The 22,620-nt window shown below is 44.8% G+C and overlaps 1 protein-coding gene across 1 annotated transcript in view; it reads left to right on the top strand.

Moving 5' to 3' along the window:
* APLF (aprataxin and PNKP like factor) overlaps positions 1–22,620 on the top strand; it is a 172,804-nt gene that overhangs the window by 141,290 nt on the left and 8,894 nt on the right. Inside the window, exons 10-11 of the mRNA XM_066594839.1 lie at positions 11,933–11,979; positions 17,495–17,527. Coding sequence (XP_066450936.1) covers positions 11,933–11,979; positions 17,495–17,527 — 80 coding nt within the window. The remainder of the gene's footprint in view (positions 1–11,932; positions 11,980–17,494; positions 17,528–22,620) is intronic.

The raw sequence follows: 22,620 nt of genomic DNA, 5'->3' as shown, positions 1-22,620 counted from the left end.
ACCTCGGCAGAGGCCCAGAACGCGAATGTGAACAGAGCCGTACAGCTACTTTACCTTCAGAGTTGGGTATTACCTAATTGTGTTTTATTCTATTAGTTTTTTCTCTCACTACCAGGGCTGATCTAGGTCTGCCATGACCCCGCTGCTCTACCAACCTGGGGAATGTGTCGGCCATCATGTGATCGCCGGGTGCAGTAGATAAAACTGCACTGCCGCTACCTCTATTCACTACATAGCACTCATTGGGTGCTGTGTAGGATGGAAAAGAGAAGACAGAAGAGGTTCTAAACTGCTTCTGTCGTCTCCTCGGAATCCCCAGCTGTCTCTAAGCATCTGACTTGCTACTGCTAGATTGCAGAAGGTTGAAACCCACACCATATATTTGCAATGGTGAAGGTTTAAAGCCCGGGACCAGCAGCCATATATTAAGGGTTGGCGGAAATGCTACGGAATGTCCGCAGCTGCAAATTCTGCAGCATTCCTGCATCCAAATCCGAGTGAAAATCTGCTAAATTTTGACTTGAAATCAGCTTTGTAGTGCAGCTGATTTTGGCAGGTGCAATGCTCACCTCCGCAGTCTTTGGCTGTCAGTGCTTCCTTCACCCAGTACCTGGCAGACTCTAGTCAGCACAGTGCCGCTGGTCACTTCCGCATTACCTGATCAGCGGGCGCTGTGCTCACTAGAGGCCGCCTGGTGACCGGTGAAGGAAGTGCTACTATCCGAACACTTTGGAAGTGAGCGCTGTATCTTCTGAAATCATGTGTTACTAGCATTTTATTCAAATAAGAGATGTAAAAACACAGCCGCCGCTTCCTATAAGTCAATTTCCGACTTTTTTAAAAAAAACCTTGCAACAAAACTGAGAATGTAGGCCAAATCGGAGTATTTTTCGTAAGGGACAGATAACCACCTACAGCTTGCTGTTTGGGGGTTGCAGTCTCATCATTGCAGAGTACAGTTCTGGTTGGCTGGATGATTGACTTGTGATGTGAGTCTAGAGGGCTACTGATTCTCCTTGTGGAGAGAGCCAACATGGCCTAGGGAGAAGTATAGGCCATGCAGTGCTCCTTGGAAAATGAGGTATGGAAATTGTAGATGAAAAAATGCTGCTGTGGCATCACCTATTGGAAATTAGTTACCTAACTAAAGTGATAAATGGAACACGCAGACTACAATACCCAGAGAGGTTATCAAAATTGGAATTATATAGTATAGAAAAATGATGGCTGAGGGGCGATGTAATAACTACCCAGTTTCCCTGAAAATAAGACCCATCCCGAAAATAAGCCCTACCTTGATGTTTCGTGATTTTCTGGGAGGCTTGAAATAAAAGTCATACCCTGAAAATAACCCCAAGCTGCATTACTTTAAAAAAGTAATTCATTACCTGGCAGTAGACAATGGACTTTTTGATGTGTTTAGGGTGGGAACTGTCCCATCTGAGGTATGTGGGCCGATCAATCGGTTTCCAATACAGGGATGTCTGTATTGAGTTGTTTGAAATTTTAATGGTTGTGTCCAAAAAGTTGATTTCTGTATACGAGTAGCTAAATGTCATGTTTATGGTGGGGTGAAATGCACTGAATCTCTCATGGAAGTTTATTGGTTCTTGTTCAGAGTTGGTCCGGATGATTATGATGTCCTACATGTAGCGGAAGTAGGCCAGTTGTTTGCTGGGGCAGGAGGCCAGAAAGTCACTCTCCAGTTTTGCCAGGAAAAAAGTTGGCATATTGCGGTGCCATTTTACCGCCCATGGCGGTTCCGGTAAGTTGCAGGAATATTTCTTTGCCAAAGGAGAAATAATTGTGTGTGAGGGTGAATCGAGGTGAGAAAAAGACTTGCTGACACTAAACTGCCTGTAGTAGGCGCTCTTTTGGAAACCTACATGACATTAGTATTAGAATGGGGTTTAAGGTGTCATTCTCCTGTAATATGGATATTCTACTTATTATGATATCGCCACCTGTATGCGGTGGAAAGAAGGCAATACTTTCAGGAAACTCCTGGATGTAACTGGCACTCCCTTTCCTGTTAATCAATTCTCCCCAATTGATACTGGAGACCATTTCACTCTATTGAACGTCCAACAAGGATAGCCTTTCCAGCTAAGCTTAGTTTTGGCTGCTTCTGCGGGATTCTACTCAGCGTTTCTGGTGGTTTCTTTTCATTCTAATTCCCATGCAAAAGCCACTCATTCATGTGTAGCCCTTCTACAGTTGTGGTATCCAGCTATTAGCGGGCAGGTTCCATCATTTGGTATTAGCGGCCAAATGGTTGATTAAGCTGTTTCTTGTAACATTTTGTTCAAGTGTTGAGCCAGCTATTGGATGGGCCCAATCAGGTGACGGGACAATGTGGGCTTTCTGGAAGTAAAGTTTAGAAAGCACCCTATGTGCCACTGCACCAAGTGTACATTTTGACTGCCATGTTCCTGGCCTTGGGTCTTCGGTCGCCCAGCTGCTTCTGTGAAACACAGTCCCCTGACTATGCTTGTCCATCACTTCGAAAGCCAGTCTAAGTTCAAGTTGTGGTTGCAGAATAAAGTTAGTAGAGTAGCTGCACTTTCAACTAACTTTTGACACGTCACAAGTATCGATCAATGGGGATTCCACTGCTGAAAGCCCGAGGGGGCTGCAGTCCGCACCCAAGTGCTGTGCATCCTCGGCTGTGCTCGCAGCTTTTTGGCTCCTTCTACCAGCTGCATAGAGGTCTATAAGAAGCACTGTAAACCTCTATGCAGCCGTCTTCAGCTGCCGAAAGGAGCCGAAAAGCAGCAATGTCAGCTCGTGGGGTGGGGCCGCAGAACCAGCGATCAGCATAGGTCTCAGCGTCAGGACCCCCATCGATTAATACTTTTGACCTGTCACTATGACATGTCAAAAGTTAGTCGAAAGTGCACTTATTCTAAGTTTGAGCAGCAAATATGAGTCGAAGGTATGTCTGGATGGCCATTCCCAGAGGTCTCCGACAGGTGCACTAACTCGTTGCCAGCCCCCCTATCTGAGTACCTGCCTTTGTCTACCAGTTTTCTCCAAGCTGCAGGAAATAATGGGAATATGATGAATAGGTTGACATACAGCACTAAGGTGGAGACCCAGCAGTAGGTATAAGGCTTTGATTTTATTTGTGCTGCCCTGATGGACATCTCTTTTATTTCAATGACGCTGGAGTATCGATGCTTGTAAAGAGAAAGGCGAGTCGTTTTCAGGTCTTGTTTTTCATTCAAGTAATGAGAGCATCAAACATGCTCATAATGTGTACAATTAGTCAAAAATGACCGTGTAGGTGGTAAGCTCTGCGCTAACGTCGGGATCCAATGGCTTAATTTCTAGGAAAAATAGCCCAAAATAATTATAATGTAGATGTTTAAAGGACTTCAAGTGCTGCGCGGCCCTTCAGAGAGCACTTTGTGGAGCGCTAGATGATCATTAGTACATATCACAATGTCAAACTGAAAAACAGACCAATAATAATAATAAAATACGCCGTTCCGGGGAGAGCCATTAATTATCATGACATGTTGGCTGCAAGACGTAACTCGGGAGACAAGTAGCTGAAAGGCAGCAAGCTAGAATCTGGGATGCTGAAGTACTTGGGCATATTGTGATTTAGAAGGACTGACGAGCAGTAAGTCCACAAAGTCACTGAGCATTAAACTATAAATTCAGTCCAGATTCACGGATGCAGCCAAGAAGGGATTCGAGGCTTTACAAAAAGGAGTGTGGAGAGGAGGAGCAAATCAAATGTTCCGTAGTTACCGAGAAAAAGGCCAAAACTGAAATTCGTTCTAGATGTGTAAGAACAGCTTTCCAAGTGCTTATCAAACCGACGCCTTCCAAAAGCATCGCGTTACGCCGGGCCGAGGATCTAGAAGATTACACTGCTGTGGTTGGACGTTAACCCAAACAAAAATGTCTCAGAAAGCAGCTTATTAGGATATGAAATAAAGGTTTGAAAGAAAAAATTGCGTCTGACTGCTCTTACTTTTTAAAAAAAAAATGATCTAGACGACTTTTAACCCTTTCCAATCCAATTTTAGATTCAGGGTTTCCTAAAAGGCTTTCTCTTTTTGCTGTTATACAACGGTGCCATCTGCTGGCTAAAGCCAGTGTGTGTGTGCCAGAGAGGCTCCGACAGCAGAGTGGCTGGCGATAGACGGTAAGAATACCCTGTCTGACGTCTTCTGGTCCTTGGAACTGTACAAGCTTCAATCAGAATGTAAGAAAACGTCAGGCAGTGGATTGGAAAGGGTTAGAAAAATGTTTATTTTCATGTAAGTACAAAAAATTTAAAAGGGGTTTTCCGGGACTCATAAAAAAAATTGTCCGACAACTGGACAACTCCTTTAAGTATAGCTGCATATGTCTTAACCCTTTCCAATCCACTGTCTGACGTCTAAAGACATTATGATTTAAGGCTGTACAGCTCTGATGTTTGAAGATGTCCGTCGGGGTTCTCTTACTGTATATTGCCAGCCTTTCTGCTGTTGGAGCCTGTCCAACGTGTCACCTCATGCAGTACTGGCTTTAGCCAGCATGTAGCACTGTTGTATAATGGCAGAGAAATAGTAAGCCCCCTAGGAAAACCAGGATACAAATTGGATCGGAAAGGGTTAAAATAACAAAAGCAATGATACTTACTAGTCATCTCCCCTTGGGGACACAGCGCTGCAACCCCAAGATCCTGCCAATCTTTGTATAGAAACGGCTACCACCTGAACGCTGCAGCCAATCAGGTCATGTACTGTTGTCAGATGCTGAGAGCCATGATGCCAGGGGCTGTAGCGCTGAATTGCCAAGGAGAGGGAGGGTTGGATTCTGGATGTGGGATCACGCACTGGAATTTGACCATGTGCCCGGCCGGTGACCCCGCTCTTTTCTTCTTCTGTGCTGCGAATGGTCCAGATGGCTCTTCGTTGGACATGCGCAGTACAAATCTTCCCGCACTGTCGCTAGACAATGACATGGGCGCTGTGACCTTTCTGCAATGTTGATTTGTGAAAGGCCCGCGGGTCAGACGGCTTCCATTGACCACAACGGAAGCCGTCCATGCAGAGCCCGCACAAAAGTAAACATGCTGCGATTTTTCCTCCATGAGCAGAAAATCGCAATTCATTTCCGCTGGTGTGCAGGAAAAATCACTTTTACATAACCGTTATGTTGAATAAACTGAACAAAAACTGAAAGCGAGAATGAGGCGACACCGCCCGCCACACAATTAAAGAAAGAAAGACCGAATTATTATAGCTGAGTATTTTTCTAGTCACGGACACAACATAGAACATATGAAAGTTACTATATTAAAAGGCAACTTCAAATCTCAACATCATAGAAGAATTTGGGGGTTCAAGTTTATAACCATTTTTGGCAGTCTCAAGACCGGAATCGACATTGCAGGTGATTTCATACATCATTGGAAAATATGAGAAATCTATAGCACAGATAACACGCTGGCCTGGTGACCCCCTAACACCAATTCAGAGACCATAAAACTCTTATGTCCCTTATCAGTGGGCTAATTAAGTATTTACTCCTCTACTCATCCTGTTAATCACACCATGTCTGTATTGTGTGTGTGTGTGTATGTATGTATATATGTGTGTGTATGTGTATATATATATATATATATATATATATATATATATATATAATATTGTGCCTCTTCTGATCTATATCATTTAGCCTCAGGAAGAACCCTGATTAGGTCCGAAAGCTCGCTTTAACATCATGTCTTTTTGTTAACCATTAAAATGTATCATATCTACAAGATTACTTGGTTCCTCTTGCTAAGAACATCCACATTTATCTCGCCAACAAGGATACACATAGAATATGGCTTTTCACGGGCCAGTGAATTCCGCAAAAAAAAAATTGCAGCACGTCTTTTCTGGTGCGAACGTCAGACCTATACCACCTTTTCAATTTGTTGGGTGCGGTAAAAGAAAGACGCAGTGCACTTGCATGGCATGACGAAAGTGTGCTTTTTTTTTTAGTGCACCCATTGACTTCAACGCGAGCTTTAAATGACATTGGGTCACCTTCCGTTTTCTTTCATGTGTGGAAAAACTGATTACACTTAGATGACAAGCACACGTAAAAACAGCAAAAGGGAGCAAAAACTGCTGTAAAATGCGCATCCACTCGCAGTTTGTCACTGAGCAAAATCGCATTTGCCCAAGTGAATAAGGCCGATTTCACGCGGCTGAGAAAATGGCACAAGATTTGTGCTTTGTAAGATGCAAGAATATGTACCCCATTTTGAATGGGCTCATAGACATGAGCGCCTTTTTTTTTTTTTTCCCGTATCGCGGCGTTCATTGGTCACATGCACTGAGGTGCTATAGCCGCTACACCATGTATAGCGGCGTACTTGGTATAAATTGAACTGACAGCGCTCACTCGAGCGCCTCTGTCAGCTCATTCAGCTTATCCGCGGAGTTCCTGAGCAGCGCAGCCCCTCTGATCAACTATTGGTGGCCTGTCCTCGGGTTAGGTCGCCAGCTGTGTAGTGCTGGAAAACCCCCTCCATCATGTAGGGACAATGAAAACCCCTCCGGTCTCCAGGCATTGCCATAAAGGAGGGACAGCAGTCCTAAAAGAAAGTCCTTAAGAGGGAAACAGAAATGGTGTTTTTTCTGGTGTTTTACTTCCTGATTAGAGATAAGCGAGCACGCTCGGTTAAGGCAGTTACTCAAGCGAGCATCGCTAATCTCGAGTAACTGCATACTCGTCCGAGCAGACGCGGGGGGGAGAGAGAGAGATCTCTCTCACTCTCCCCCTCGCCCCCTCGAATCTGCTTGTACGAGTATGCAGTTACTCGAGAAGGGCGATGCTCGCTTGAGTAACTGCCTTAACCGAGCGTGCTTGCTCATCTCTATTCCTGTTGTCCCCCGCGCACGGGACTGCGGTGGGCCTGAACAAGTGAGCTGATCGCCTTCCTCTTTCTACTTAGTTTTGCATCAATGTTACAAAGATTCTCTCTTTTTTTCAAAACCCATTCTCCCAAGTGTAAAGGGGTTCGGGAAAGTTAACCCATGAGAAAGATCTCCTGTTTAACCCCTTAAGGACATGACCTATTTTGGCACAAAGGATGCAAAAATTTGGCCGGATTTTCATGAGGATAGCAAATTTTTTTTTAGGTTTTTGCACAATTCTTTTTTGGATACTGTTTGGTAACATACCGTTTTTATTTTTGCATGGACGGAGCTCTGTGAGGCTTGTTTATTGCAAGAAGAGCCGTAGTTCTTATTGGTAGCAGTTTGGGGTACATATGACTTTTTTTATCACTTTTATTGCATTTTTTTGTATGTCAAAATAAACAAAATAAGCATTTTGCCCCCGATTTTTAGTTTTTTTTTTTACGTTGTTGGCCTGCAGGATAAATAGTGTGTGCAATTTATTGTATAAAATGTTGCAGACACAATAATACCAAATATTCCGTTTTTTTATACAAACACGAAAGTGCAGAAAAAAATTTTTATTTTAGTTTTTTACATTTTTTTTTACGCTATTTATATTTGTGTTACATTTTTTATGCCATTGTAGGGTACTTGGACCAAAAAAGCTATGATTGCTATGATAATGCACTGCAGTACTCCTGTACTGTAATGCCTTATTGCTTACAGTAATGATCGCAGGTCATCGCAGGCCGAGTCACCAGTATCATGCAGCCGGTTGCCATAGTAATCCATGAGCCCTCCACGGAGGACTGATGATGTCACAAAGGGAGCTTGCTTTACATGCTCTGATGTACATTTATTGTGGCATGTAGGGGGTTAACACCGATCCCCGTTGTTAAAGCGGGGGGCTGGCTATCGGTCACAGCAGGCTCCCACCGTGGGATGGCGCGGGCTCACTCTTGTACGCTCGCCATCTCCAAGACGTAAGTTTACGTCCTGTAGCGTTACGTACCCCCCAGCCAGAACGCAGGCGTACATCCTGTACCATTAGGGGTTAATAAGGAGTAATTGGCTAGAATGTATAGAATGTTTACTATTGTTAGGAAAGCGCCATATTTTGAGTGCGGGTTTGACCAAAGACTAGTAATGCTGCTAGTTATTAAGGAAATGCTGTGGCTGCTAGAATATTTACCTGGCCACATAGAGTATATGACATGTGCATGCTTATTGGGGCCTGCTATCATGGCGGCTACAAGCCGGGGAGACCCCTCACACCGCTGCATGCATATTAAAAAAAAAATCTGATTTGTACAGCGCCAACTTATTCCGCAGCTTTCAGATAATTTATGTATTACCCCCCAGCAAGCTGGGTGCTCGTTTTACCGAACTTGGAAAGATGGAAGGCTGAGTCTACCTTGAACCGGCTACCTGAACCAAGCGGGGATTGAACCTGTAACCTTCTGGTCGTGAGCGAGAGCTTAGGACTGCATTTCTTCTGCCTTAACACGAATATTAATGGCGTGACATCTGGGGGATTAGTCACTTCTTAGGAATGGCACACGGGGGAAATTCACTTGTATGCTGGAGACTCTTTCAATCTCGCTCCAGCTTCTCCGCAGCGGAGAGACGACCGGGGGAGCGCACAGCCTTGTGAAGGGAGTTGAGCTGCGTACACGCTGATTTTGGGAACACAGCACTGCTGGAACGGGCATCCAGTGAGTATGAAGAGCCGCTCCCCGGACTCCCTATTCCCTCTGCGCCCCACAAAGTAGAGAATTGGGTCGACAGGTTCCCTTTAAAAAATCCAGCAGTGCAGTCTGAGTCACATCTGCTCTGTGTGCAGCAATATTAAAGCTCATAAAGTAAAGAGGCGGAGGGACTAAAAATTAATATCTCCTACCTCAAATAACAGAAAGCTCTTATTAGTTCTCTTCTACTAATTATCCCAATTCTGTAGTCTCATTAGGACTGTCAGGGAATACAAACGGAGTATCCAGAAAGCCTCTCTTCTATTCATAGAGGTCTGTTTGTTACTCTCCATAGAAGAGAAGCTTCGTTATTCTCTGATGGTCTTAATGAGACTATAGAATTGGGCTAATTAAGAAAAGATATTTTAGCTTTGGTTACCCCCCCAACTTCACTATGTCTGCTTACGTTTCTTTTAGACACAAGGTCTGAACATTTGCTCATTTTTATATTGTCCCACAATGAACAGATGGGAATCATACTGTCTTTCTTGAGATGATCTTATAGTAATGGTTATTGTGATGCCAGTCACCACCTTGGGCCTTGGCGTTTCCCACAGTTCCCTTCTGCATGCGCCGTATGGCTTTGTCATGTTAAAAATGGAACACAAAGGGGGTGTGGCCTGCGCTCCTGAAGGACGGACGCCAGATCCAAGAGCTTCCTTCACAGACTGGCTTTTCTGCCCATTCTGGGAGTACCCGGCATCTAGATTGCTTTGAAGCTACAGCTGTAACATTATGCAGGCCGTACCTGCGATCTGGGTGAGAAATCACAGTTATTATGTAAACCAGGGGAATCCTCGTTGAGGTCCCGGACTGCCATCGTATCAGATGTGCGATACTGGTTACGCAAAAAAAACTAATTCAATTCTACATTATTCCCAAAAGTCAAACCAATCCCGATTTCATAGATGCTTTGCACCTGATGTTGATGTCATTGATGTTTTGCACCTGATGTTGATGTCATTGATGTTTTGCATCGGATGTCGTAGATGGTTTGCACCTGATGCTGATGTCATAGATGGTTTGCACCTGATGCTGATGTCATGGATGTTTTGTTCCGGATGTTATTCATGGGTTGCACCTGATGCTGATGTCATAGGTGTTTTTCCCCTGATTCTGATGTCATAGATGTTTGGCATCGGATGTTATTCATGGTTTGCATCTGATGCTGATGTCATAGATGGTTTGCACCTGATGGTGATGCCATAGATAATTTGCACCTGATGCTGATGTCATAGGTGGTTTGCTGCTGATGTCATAGGGGGTTTGCACCCGATGCCGATGTCATAGGTGGTTTGCACCTCATGCCTGATGTCATAGATGGTTTGCACCTGATGGTGATGCCATAGATAATTTGCACCTGATGCCGATGTCATAGGTGGTTTGCACCCGCTGCCGATGTCATAGGTGGTTTGCACCTGATGCCTGATGTCATAAGTAATTTGCACCTGATGCCTGATGTCATAGGTGGTTTGCACCTGATGCCTGATGTCATAGGTGGTTTGCACCTGATGCCTGATGTCATAGGTGGTTTGCACCTGATGCCTGATGTCATAGGTGGTTTGCACCTGATGCCTGATGTCATAGGTGGTTTGCACCTGATGCCTGATGTCATAGGTGGTTTGCACCTGATGCCGATGTCTTAGGTGGTTTGCACCTGATGCCGATGGCATAGGTGGTTTGCACCTGATGCCTGATGTCATAGGTGGTTTGCGCCTGATGTCATAGTTGGTTTGCACCTGATGCCTGATGTCATAGGTGGTTTGCACCTGATGCCTGATGTCATAGGTGGTTTGCACCTGATGCCGGATGACATAGGTGGTTTGCACCTGATGTCAAAGGTGGTTTGCACCTGATGCCTGATGTCATAGGTGGTTTGCACCTGATGCCCGATGTCATAGGTGGTTTGCACCTGATGCCCGATGTCATAGGTGGTTTGCACCTGATGCCTGATGTCATAGGTGGTTTGCACCTGATGCCCGATGTCATAGGTGGTTTGCACCTGATGCCGATGGCATAGGGGGTTTGCACCTGATGCCTGATGTCGTAGCTGGTTTGCACCTGATGCTGATGTCATAGCTGGTTTGCACCTGATGCCGATGTCATAGGTGATTTGCACCTGATGCCGATGTCATAGATGGTTTGCACCTGATGCTGATTTTCTACATTTGATACAATGATGATGAGATTCAAACCTTTTGGTGCAAAGTGACTGATTTGCTCAGTAAGGTTCTGAGGATTCCGGTACAGAGAATCCCAGAGATTGGTTTACTAGGACTTCTGGACACCGAACAATGGCAGCACCATGTATGGATTTAATAATGCGAAACCCTTTTTTTGGCACGCGGTGGCGATGAAACGAATGACTGCTTCCAACTGTCCCCCAGTGCAGAGATATGATTAACCGTTTCATTCTCTATGAAAAATGATGAGATACCTTTAAGATGCAGTTGGCTGAGATGCGCTGTTCTGCATTCTTTTTCCCCATGGGGCATTGCCCTGAAATATGTCTCTCTATATCTGCTGGGTCTAAATAAGTGGAATAATAACGGCCTCCTCATTTAATCTTGGGACGCCCCACATACATGCAACGCATATTTTCAGTCCAACTATAAGCTGTACTTCAAGAGCAATAAATGTTGTTTTACCAATCAGGTATCTATAGAATACCCGTTAAAGCCCTATAGTAAAGCCCATACTTACTAAATCCATGGGCGTCCCTGATTCCAGGTCACTGGTTTGCTTTCTAATGGCATTTCTTACTTTTACATACATATATTTGTGTTGTTGCCCTTGAAGTAATACTGTTAATAATGCTACAGGTGTGTTAGAAAAAAGCACACATTAAAGAGGATCAGTCCTGGTGTAAAGCCAACGGTGGTGCCTTCATACAATGACTCTACCCCCGTTTTTTGCCATACTCCCCTTCGTTCACCTAGATGGGCCCTTCTTAGGTCCGGCTCCCAGTGCTGTTAAGCTTTCAAGTGGGTAGTCCCTACTGTTCAATGTCAATAGGTGACATCGGTCTAATGTCATCCAGTGACAGTGTGGGGCTGGGACCACCCACTTGACACTTTGGCAACATCAGGAGGCAGACCTAAGAAGAGCCAATCCAGGCAAATGGAGATGAGTGTGAAAGACATTAATGGATGATGTCAGCAGGGCTACAGAGGAATACAACCAGCCTCGCTGACTTTACACCATGACTGGTCCTCTATAAAGCCAACTTCCCACAAAGTATTGGGCGTGTGGTCTCTGCTACATATATGTTGTTTTCTGTTGCAGGAAGAATCCCCAGCATAAGCTGGAATACAAGCATACTAAACCGCCAGGTAAGAGTGATGAAGGCGTGTTATATATACTTACAGCAAAACTATTAAAGGAGCCTGCCAACCCGTTTTTAGTACCTGAAATAGTAATATAGCGGTAATATATGTGCAATGGAGGTGTTGGCAAAGGGATTTTTATAGTCCAATACCTTTCGGTTTTCCCGCATCTACCATCCAAAGTTCTCCCACCTGGTATGTAAATTGGGCACTTTTGAGTCCAGTTCAGCAGTCCGGCCAGAGTTGAGTCAGGCGCATTCATGAACTAGAGTTATAACCACACCCACGATGGCTCATCGTCAACACAAATCCCACGCTTGCGCCATTTGAGTTGTCGCACAGAAGCATTTGTGGATGCCCGCTGATTTCCACTTTCTAATATGCATGAAGCCTTCGGCTTCGGAACATGAGGTCACAGAAGCCAAGGTGTCCAGCGAAACTGCACATTCGCATTAAACACAACAGCTCCTGCGCTCTCGGACACACGACACAGTATTTCCAATGATAGCTGCAGAAAATGGGGAGGAGTTGAATACTGATGGGGGGGGGGTGATTTTGTTTGTTGTGTAATCTTGTCCATGCTGTAATTTGCATACTGGACAGTGGAGAACTTCAGATGGTGCATATGTGAAAATAGAAAGGCACTGGCCTATACAACTCACTTGGGTAACACCTCCTTCGCACACACAGTGAAACTGTATTGCTATTTTAGGTGCTAAAACCATAGTGACAGGTCCCCTTGAAAGTATACCTAACTTTTCAGTCAACTTATAGTTATTTTATTGCCTTTGTGTCTCTCATCAAATTTGTACTATATATCTATGATTTTTTTTGTGTTTTGCCACTGTAAATCAAGGCTAAAGTTCAGCCCCTCTGCAGTCCACTGCTTGTCGTTAGGCATTCAGCTTCTCTAGTAACTGAGATGTTAAGACACCTTCTTAGCTGTAAGGGAGTGGCTGTCTTCATAGGCTCAGCTGCTCTGTACTCACACTGCTCCCAGATCTGCGGTTAGTGTGTACACAATCTCTACCTCTCCTGGTGTTAGATTTTAATATCTTGCTACAGTATGTGGAATTATCTTTATGTTGCACTTGGCTATCTGCATCAGTCCCATAGAATTGAATGGAGCAGTAATACACACCCACAATCACTTCTCCATTCTTTAGGGGATGGTTGAGATCCTCGTTCTCATTATCATATACCTATCCCCTATCGTGTGGATAGAGTATAAGTTTGTTTTATAGGGCAACCATTTCACATTATTGTAGAATTATCACTTTTATTGTACATTTTACAGTTTGAATGTTTATGCATGAAAAAAAAAATCAGTTTTGGAAAATACCCACAGTTCCATTTGTAGAGACTGATGCCAAATTACTAAGAAAGGAAATGCTGAGCTGTGCCCGCCTCCAGACGATGCAGCGCCGTTACTGACCTCATTTTCTATGAACAGAGATTGCTAAAGTCTTTCCGATATGTGAGAACTTCTCATTTGTCTTTAATGGAGTAAATCAAAGGTTCAACCGCTCTTTGTCAGGAAATTTCAAAATTGCGGAATAGATGAAGGATAGCACAGGACTACCCAATCCTGCAGTCGTACAAAAGAAATAATTGTCTTATTATGACATTGCATCGGCACATCAAGACTTTTAAAGTTTATGAAACAGAAAGGAACAATCGAACATTGTGACAACTGTAATTGCCTATTTAGTTTAGCTAACCCCATTACTGGTAGCGGGTCACGAAGCAAGCAGCCGACCCAGAGAATTGCACCTATTCCTATTGTAGGAGCCCCGACTATCCACTACTACTGCTGAGGAGACCACTGTTCAGCCTCTTATTTGTACCATAGAAATCTGTCAACCATTGAAATCAGTGCAAAAAATTGAAAACAATGGTCACTGATGGTCCTTCAGCCCTTCACAGAGGAGACTGTCCTATTAAAACTACATTTTTTGTGAACTGATAGTCCTTCAGAGTTTAAAGTAGAGCTGGGTGCAAGTCACGATCCTAGTAGTCCCAGATACCTCTGCTCTGATTCAAAAAAAAACCCCACAGTAACATACATAGTAACATAGTTCGTAAGGCCGAATGAAGACAATGTCCATCTAGTCCAGCCTGTCTATCCTCCTGTGTTGTTGATCCAGAGGAAGGCAAAAAAAACACCAAGAGCAGAAGCCAATTAGCCCTTTTGGGGAAAAAATTCCTTCCCGACTCCCTAATGGCAATCAGACTAATCCCTGGATCAACCCCTAATAGTTCCTACCTGCCTGTAAACTACAATGGTCCTGTGCTCATGACCTCGCGGCCAATCACAGGCTTCAGCAGTCACGTGCCGTTCATGGAATTATCATTGCTGAAGACTGACTGGCTGAGCAGTCACCTGCACAATGAACGGTGCCTGACCTCTGCAGTTCCTTCTTGAATTAGAGCTACAGAGATCGGGGTGGCTACCCGGGACCAGAAATCCATTTAAGATGATAGTAGTGATTTTTTTTTTCACCATTTCCTGCGCATTAGATTTTTTTAATGTGCAGGAAAACCCCTTTAGTGATGCTCCCTTATAATTGAATTTTTTTTTCTGATGTCACTAGTCTTAACTGGCCATTTAGACTCGTTCACAGACACATCTCATTTGCAGATAGGTGCATCTCCTAGGCTCATTCACAAATAGGCGCATCTCTTAGGCTCATTTTAAGAGATGAACACATGTCTCAGGCTCATTCACAGATGGGCACATCTCTCGGGCTCATTCGCAGATGGGCACGTCTCTCGGGCTCATTCGCAGATGGGCACGTCTCTGGGGCTCATTCTCAGATTGGCACGTCTCTCGGGCTCATTTGCAGATGGGTGCCTCTCTCGGGCCCATTCGCAGTTGGGCGCCTCTCTCGGGCCCATTCACAGATGGGTGCCTCTCTCGGGCCCATTCGCAGATGGGCGTCTCTCTTGGGCCCATTCGCAAATGGGCGCCTCTCTCGGCCCATTCGCAGATGGGCGCCTCTTTGGGGCTCATTCGTAGATGGGCGCCTGTCTGGGGCTCATTCGCAGATGGGCACCTGTCTGGGGCTCATTCGCAGGTGGGCGCTTCTCTCGGGCCCATTCGCAGATGGGCGCCTCTCTTGGGCCCATTCGCAGATGGGCGCCTCTCTTGGGCCCATTCGCAAATGGGCGCCTCTCTCGGCCCATTCGCAGATGGGCGCCTCTCTCGGCCCATTCGCAGATGGGCGCCTCTCTCGGGCTCATTCGCAGATGGGCACCTCTTTGGGGCTCATTCGTAGATGGGCGCCTGTCTGGGGCTCATTCGCAGATGGGCGCCTGTCTGGGGCTCATTCGCAGATGGGCGCCTGTCTGGGGCTCATTCGCAGATGGGCACCTGTCTGGGGCTCATTCGCAGATGGGCGCCTCTCTGGGGCTCATTCGCAGATGGGCGCCTCTCTGGGGCTCATTCGCAGATGGGCGCCTCTCTGGGGCTCATTCGCAGGTGGGCGCCTCTCTGGGGCTCGTTCGCAGGTGGGCGCCTCTCTGGGGCTCGTTCGCAGGTGGGCGCCTCTCTGGGGCTCATTTACTCCTAAGTAAAATTTCCTGAAAAATATTGAGACGCCAAAAATAAGCAATAATATTTAAAGAGCGCCTGGTCTATTCTCCTGACTTTGTCTCTGTTAGGCCTCCTTCACACGAGCGTATTGCCCACTCATGAACATAGCTTGTATGCAAAATGAACTATTCTTTTTTTACACACACTTTTACTGTATTTTACTGTACTTCTTGCTCCAACAAGGCTAATAGCGGGACTGGCTTCCTGACAAGGCTGACCCCCGGTCTTCATCTCTGGTCTGGCTATCTTTGACTGGACACAGGAGAGAAGTACTGGGCACAGGACACACTAATAACACAGGTTAAGATACAAACGTCAGGAAGCAGAAAACATAAAAGACAAAGCCCAGACTGGGAAGACCGGAGTAGGAAGGCTATGTAGGATAACAGAGCCAAACACACAAACAGGATAAGGTGCAGAGACAGGGAGGTAACCAATATACAGAATACAGAAACAGGTACAGGATCAAACAGACCATAAAAACAGGAACAGGCGACTTAGGAAAGCTGGGTGTTAGAACCTAAACACACATTAACACTCAGGCCTCAGCCCAGCTTAAATAGAAGAGTAATGCCTACTAACCCCACAGCTGGGCTGAGAGCCGGAGAACTGGTTAACTCTTTCAGTGCTGGTAGAAAACAGACATATAGAGTTCATACGTACAGCAGGAGCGGCAGACACGAGTAGCAGATCTAACACTATGTTTTGTGGGTTTTTTGCGCTTCCGAAATATGCAGGAAAAATATGCGCATGTGAACGAGCCCATTGAAATCAATAAGTTCTATTTGCTTTGTGTTGTGCGCGTAAATTTTGCATGCGCAAGGACATGTGCAAATACGTCCGTTTGGAGCCAGCATTAGTAAAGGGGTTGTCCCGTGGCCAAAACGAAAAAATTTTCACACCCCAGTCCCCCATGTTAAGCAAATATCACAAACTACCCATGTAAATCGTTTTTTTAGAGCGTTTCTACTCACCATGAAGCTGTTTCATGAAGTTATAAAAATCTTCTTCCAAGATGGCCGCCGTCATTTACCAAGGTGCACCGCTGGTCTTCTCCCATGGTGCACTGCGGGTCTTCTCCCATGGTGCACCGTGGATGTTCTTCTCCAGTCTGAGCTCCACTGCCGATTACAGCCACCTCATTGGCTGATCGGCACCATGTGACGGGGCAGAGCCACGCGATGACGCTGAGAAGGGGGAGGAGCCAGGACGCAGCTCGTGAGCCCGGACCCTCCAGAAGAAGATTCCTCTCTGTGCAAGCGCGACTGTTGCGGCGATCAGAGGATAAAGTTGATCGTCGCCATGGAGACGGGGACGCCAGCACCGGAGGGGGTAAGCGTATAACTTCTGTATGGCCAATATTTAATGCACGATGTATATTGCAAAGTGCATTAATATAGCCATACAGAAGTGTATAACCCCACTTGCTGTCACGGGACAACCCCTTTAATACTTGCATTCCCCATGTAATACCAAATGCTGGAGCAAATTTTCCTGCAAGTGTGTATGTTGTGACATTCCTATATTATCCATTTATGAAATGTATGAATTAATATGGATTCATCTTGTCAACAGGATGCATCATCACTGATTTGAGCGTAGAGTATATTGTAATATAACAGAATATAACATTGACAGAAGATATTCGAACTAAAATGTATATAATGGAAGATGATTTGTATCTTGCAGCAGAGCTGTGAGACAGAAAAGTCGCAGTATGCTCTATTGTTGTGCGACGATGGCACAAGGCTAGAACATGCAGATGTGCGGTCTCCCGCACACAGACAGGAAATCCGTGTGCTCTGCGTTCAGAACCGTGACCAATAGGGCTTTCGGAATTCAATATGTTTGTCATTCTCTGTTGCAGTATTGTTCTCTGATTCCATAAAGTATCATAACATTACTCTACCTGTTTTTGTCTTATAGGGAGAAAGCTAAGGAAAAGGAATCCCAAAAAAGGTGCTCATCTGCCTATAACCTGTTTGTTTTATACCTATTACATTCAATCATTATGTTGTCTTAACGTGGTTGTCCAGCACTTTTGGGACTGTCCTCAGGATAAGTCCTCAATACAAAAAGTCCCCGAAGCCCCAGACAACCCCGTTTAATAATAATACCAATCTAACCTCAAGTAAGTAAACTGTACACTCACTATCAGAAGCCTTTTCAGAATAAGCTGCAGTGTGTGTACATAGGGAATAACACTACATCTGGCCACTATATGACTTGTATCTTGCATTTTTCAAAGTTTTCCCCATCTTCAGGCTCCATTTCTAATTCTCAGTATTTCCTGAGCTGGTGGGTGGAGACTGCTGCCATAACGGCTCAATACACTGCACATAGCAAAACTACAGATTCTGCTCTCTATCTCTCTGTAGCACACACACAGAAGAAACCGCATCATGGAGGACAATGTGCAGATAGTAACACAGTAAATCATCTACAATTAGTAGGAGCCATATTTGAGTGACTCTCACTCTGCAGTTCCCCCTCTCCTCTTCATCAACTACCACGGGCAGCAGGAAATGACCCACACACATCCTATGTTGGCCAAGGACCACTGCCGGTGATGTAATCCGTGCCGACCTGCTCAGTAGATGGTTTCAAATGCCAGGATGGGTGTTTTAAAGGCTGTGCTCATGTTCTTCTTTTGTAACTTTGTATTCACGATCTATCATTTGCTCTAGAAGAGAGTATTCATAAACAAAGTGTATGTGTTCTCATCTCATCACTTTTATGTATACATATGTATTTGTTGATTCATGTATTATCAGGTTATTTTAATTCCTGTTAATTCATTTGCTACTGGTCATGCCTTTTTTTTAATTGTTTTTTTTCAAAGTTTTATCAAGGTTTAAGAAACATTAACAAAATGTTAGGCCTCATGTCCACGGGCAAAAGAAGAACTAAAATCCGCAGCAGATTTTAACTCTTCTCCTGCCCACGGATCCGCACCCCATAGGGATGCATTGACCACCCGCGGGTAGATAAATACCCGCGGATGGTCAATAAAAGGAATTTTTAAAAAAATGGAGCATGAAAAAATCTGGACCATGCTCCATTTTCATGCGGGTCTCCCGCGGGGACGGCTCCCGCGGGCTTCTATTGAAGCCTATGGAAGCCGTCCGGATCCGCGGAAGACAAAAATCAGATTTTACTCACCCGCTCCGTTTCTTCTCTTCGCCGCGGCGCCATCTTCTCTCAGTCGCGGCCGGATCATTTTGCTTCGGGCCGGCGCATGCGCGGGGCACGTCACCGACGTCATCCTGCGCATCCGCCGGGCCGAAGAAAGAAGATCCGGCTGCGACGCAGAGAAGATGACGCGGCAGCGAAGTAAGGATCCGGAGCGTGCGAGAGGTGAGTTAATTCTGATTTATTCTTATTTTCAGCACTCATGTCCGCGGGGCAGCAGGGACCCGCTGCAGATTCTCCATGGAGAATCCATAGCGGGCCTGATTTTCCCCGTGGACATGAGGCCTTATTCATTGAAAACAAAGATACTAGTGTATAACCTACATAGTATAAAATGATAACTCCATCTCATGTTTTGGACATCACTCCTGTATTCGTTCGTAATGCGTTATGCATACTGGTCATGCTGCCCTTTAAATATCACTGTATGCGCTCTGCTTGAGAAAAGCTCAGTATGAGGTGAAGAGTTGCAGGGGTGTGAAGAAAGGGTCTCCAATCAGAGTGCTGCCCCTTGGAACAAAAGTTTCCTGGGCATGCACCATTATATTTTTGGAATCCAGCACCCCTTTTTATCTTTTATAGCACGGGATCTTATGGATGTGGTAAATAATATCAGAAGCGGCGCTCCAATGATGTACAAGGGAATGAAAATAAGAAAATATAGAAAGGGACTCACCGCAACTGCACCGGTCTTATAATAAAGACTGGTCAGTTTGTTGGTCCACTGGGGCTCTTTAAGAAGTCAGATTTAGGGCAATATGTATTGATGGTCCTAGAACATCCCCTAGGGGAGAGCTGCAGCGAGCGACTCCGAAACAAGCGTGTCAAGGAGGAGAAAGATGTATGTTAAGAGAGAGAAAAGACTCACTTTATGCGCTCCATCAAAAAATAGCAGAATGTAGAAATCTTACTTGTTGAGGGGTGCCTGGACTCCTGGCACCCCCTATATCCCCAGAAGCAGAGAGGTTTCAACGATGCAGGAATATTCTTTTAAAAGGATTTATTGAATAAAAGGACAGATGGGTGGGCGTTGCAACGCGTTTCGGCTTCTGTCAAGCCTTTATCAAGCATGGGGAACAGTAGGAAGATGGTCTCTATTTATAGCAAAATCATACACAGAGGGTAAGGGGAAGGGGAGGGACAGGAAGGAGATTAACCACACTGCACATATTCCATATAATGACCATAATATTATAAATGGTTTCCCATCTTCTTATTTAGTGGCATGCCATTACAATTATTATTGTTTTGTGTATATATTAAAAAATATCCAATGATGCTTCCCGATGTCACGGCGTGACTCGGTCACATGACCGGGAGTCCGACTAGGATGGGAAGCACTTGGTTGTTACACCAGGAGACGACGTGACTCGGTCACATGACCGGGAGTCCGACTAGGATGGGAAGCACTTGGTTGTTACACCAGGAGACAACGTGACTCGGTCACATGACCGACAACCAAGTGCTTCCCTTCCTAGTCGGACTCCCGGTCATGTGACCGAGTCACGTCGTCTCCTGGTGTAACAACCAAGTGCTTCCCATCCTAGTCGGACTCCCGGTCATGTGACCGAGTCACGCCGTGACATCGGGAAGCATCATTGGATAGTTTTTAATATATACACAAAACAATAATAATTGTAATGGCATGCCACTAAATAAGAAGATGGGAAACCATTTATAATATTATGGTCATTATATGGAATATGTGCAGTGTGGTTAATCTCCTTCCTGTCCCTCCCCTTCCCCTTACCCTCTGTGTATGATTTTGCTATAAATAGAGACCATCTTCCTACTGTTCCCCATGCTTGATAAAGGCTTGACAGAAGCCGAAACGCGTTGCAACGCCCACCCATCTGTCCTTTTATTCAATAAATCCTTTTAAAAGAATATTCCTGCATCGTTGAAACCTCTCTGCTTCTGGGGATATAGGGGGTGCCCGGAGTCCAGGCACCCCTCAACAAGTAAGATTTCTACATTCTGCTATTTTTTGATGGAGCGCATAAAGTGAGTCTTTTCTCTCTCTTAACATACATCTTATGGATGTGGTGATTCTTTCATGGAATATAAAGTGTTAAGTTTCAGAATGCAATAAGTGTATATTTCTTACCTTGTATTGGACTATTGACCCTTAAATAGAAGACTAAAACCTATGCTTTGTAGTGTCAGTAACTGGGATTTTAAGATAAGAAGTCAACAGACAAATTAAATAAGGCTAAGCTATGTTAACAGAGAAGACACACAACTATAGCAGAACTATTGTCTAATGCAACAGCAATATCCTGACTGAAGTAATTTCTATGTCTGAGACGGGCCTTTAGAGCTTTGAGACTATTTGGTAGATGTCAATAAGCCTTATGATCAATCAGCTTTGTCACCTATGTAACACTAATCTGTGTACCAAGTAACTCTTGAATCCGCCTTCTTCTTTCTGTAGAAGAGTTGGTAATGTTGATAATAAAGTAGAATTCATTGAGTTCTCATGGAGAAGTGTCTTGACATAACATGGAGTGATTTCATGCTATTGGTAGATAATTGCTAGCAAATCTCATCACGGGCTTCCATATCTACCAATTTGGCACCTGGCAAGGAGGTCATCAGATCGGTACCAGTGTGGTCCGATAACAATACCAATTATGCATAGTTTTTTGGTTTTTTTTAAATATAGTTGAGGATTCGTGTAAGGCCACCTACACACGGACATATTTGCATTGCGGAATCCAGAGCGGGGGTCCGCCTCCGGATTCCGCAGCATATACCGCCCATAGTATGCAAAGGGAAAGTGCTTCTTCCTGCACACGAGTGGAAACCAATTGCGATTTTTCCACACGCGGAGGAGAAATCGCAGCATGCTTTATTTTTGTGTGTTGGGTTCCATTAAAGTCAATGGAAGCTGTCCAACTTGCGGCCCTTCCGTAATTAGCTATGTGGAACGATTCATGGGATTCGTGTTATCGTGGGAAAATATGTACTGTGCATGTCCAACAGCTCACCGGCGAGACCCTCCGCAGTACAGAATAATTAAATAAAAGACAGGTACGCAGGCTCACGGGTCAGGCACAGGTCGGATTAAACTGCGGGCTCCCGCGTGCGGAATTCAACTCGGTCATGTGCAGCCAGCCTAAGGGAGAAAATTTTAGTTTTTTTAATTTCATTCTGTACAACTGATTAAATGCTTCCCCAACACAAGAGGACAAGGAGGAGAATCACATATTGTTGTCTTGCCGCCTGCTTTTCCCCTAGTGTTCTCTCCCTGCCCGCTCTGCACACAGAGTGAAGTGACAGCTGTAAATGCAATATTCGCCCACCCCACTTCAATCAGCTGCAGCACTGTTTGCCTCAAGGCTACAGATATGTTTTTGGTCTTGTTTTAAAGGCAAGAATCATGGCTTTAGAATGAATCCAAAGCATGTTCATAGCACTGACATAACCGGAGCTACAGCCACTTGAAGTAGAACTAATTCTGTTCATTCAAAACTGTAATGTCCTTTTCCCGTAGAACGACACCGAGCTCGTGCTAAACTGTAGGAGGGGTTGATTAAATATATATTAATTGATCGGGATATGACTATTTCCCGATATAGTCTAATGAGCCAAGACAAAGTACACACTGTCGAAATTGAATTGAATAGGACCTATTAGCATAACGCATATCATTAACATATTTGACATATGAATTCAGTGTCCCTGATCCTTGCCATAATTGTAGTGATTCCGCTTCTACTTCCTACCTCTATGTCATTGTGCAAGGAAGAAAATTATTGCTTTTGGCAGTACAGATAAATGCAATGGTCAGATCAAACTGAACATCATGGCTGGACTTCAGGGCTGAACTCATCAGGGTGACATTCTCCATACATTTC

Source organism: Eleutherodactylus coqui, chromosome 3 (assembly GCF_035609145.1).
Source record: "Eleutherodactylus coqui strain aEleCoq1 chromosome 3, aEleCoq1.hap1, whole genome shotgun sequence".
Lineage (NCBI taxonomy): Eukaryota > Metazoa > Chordata > Amphibia > Anura > Eleutherodactylidae > Eleutherodactylus > Eleutherodactylus coqui.
Note: the sequence above shows the minus strand (reverse complement) of the source record. Positions and strands in the feature narration are given on the sequence as shown.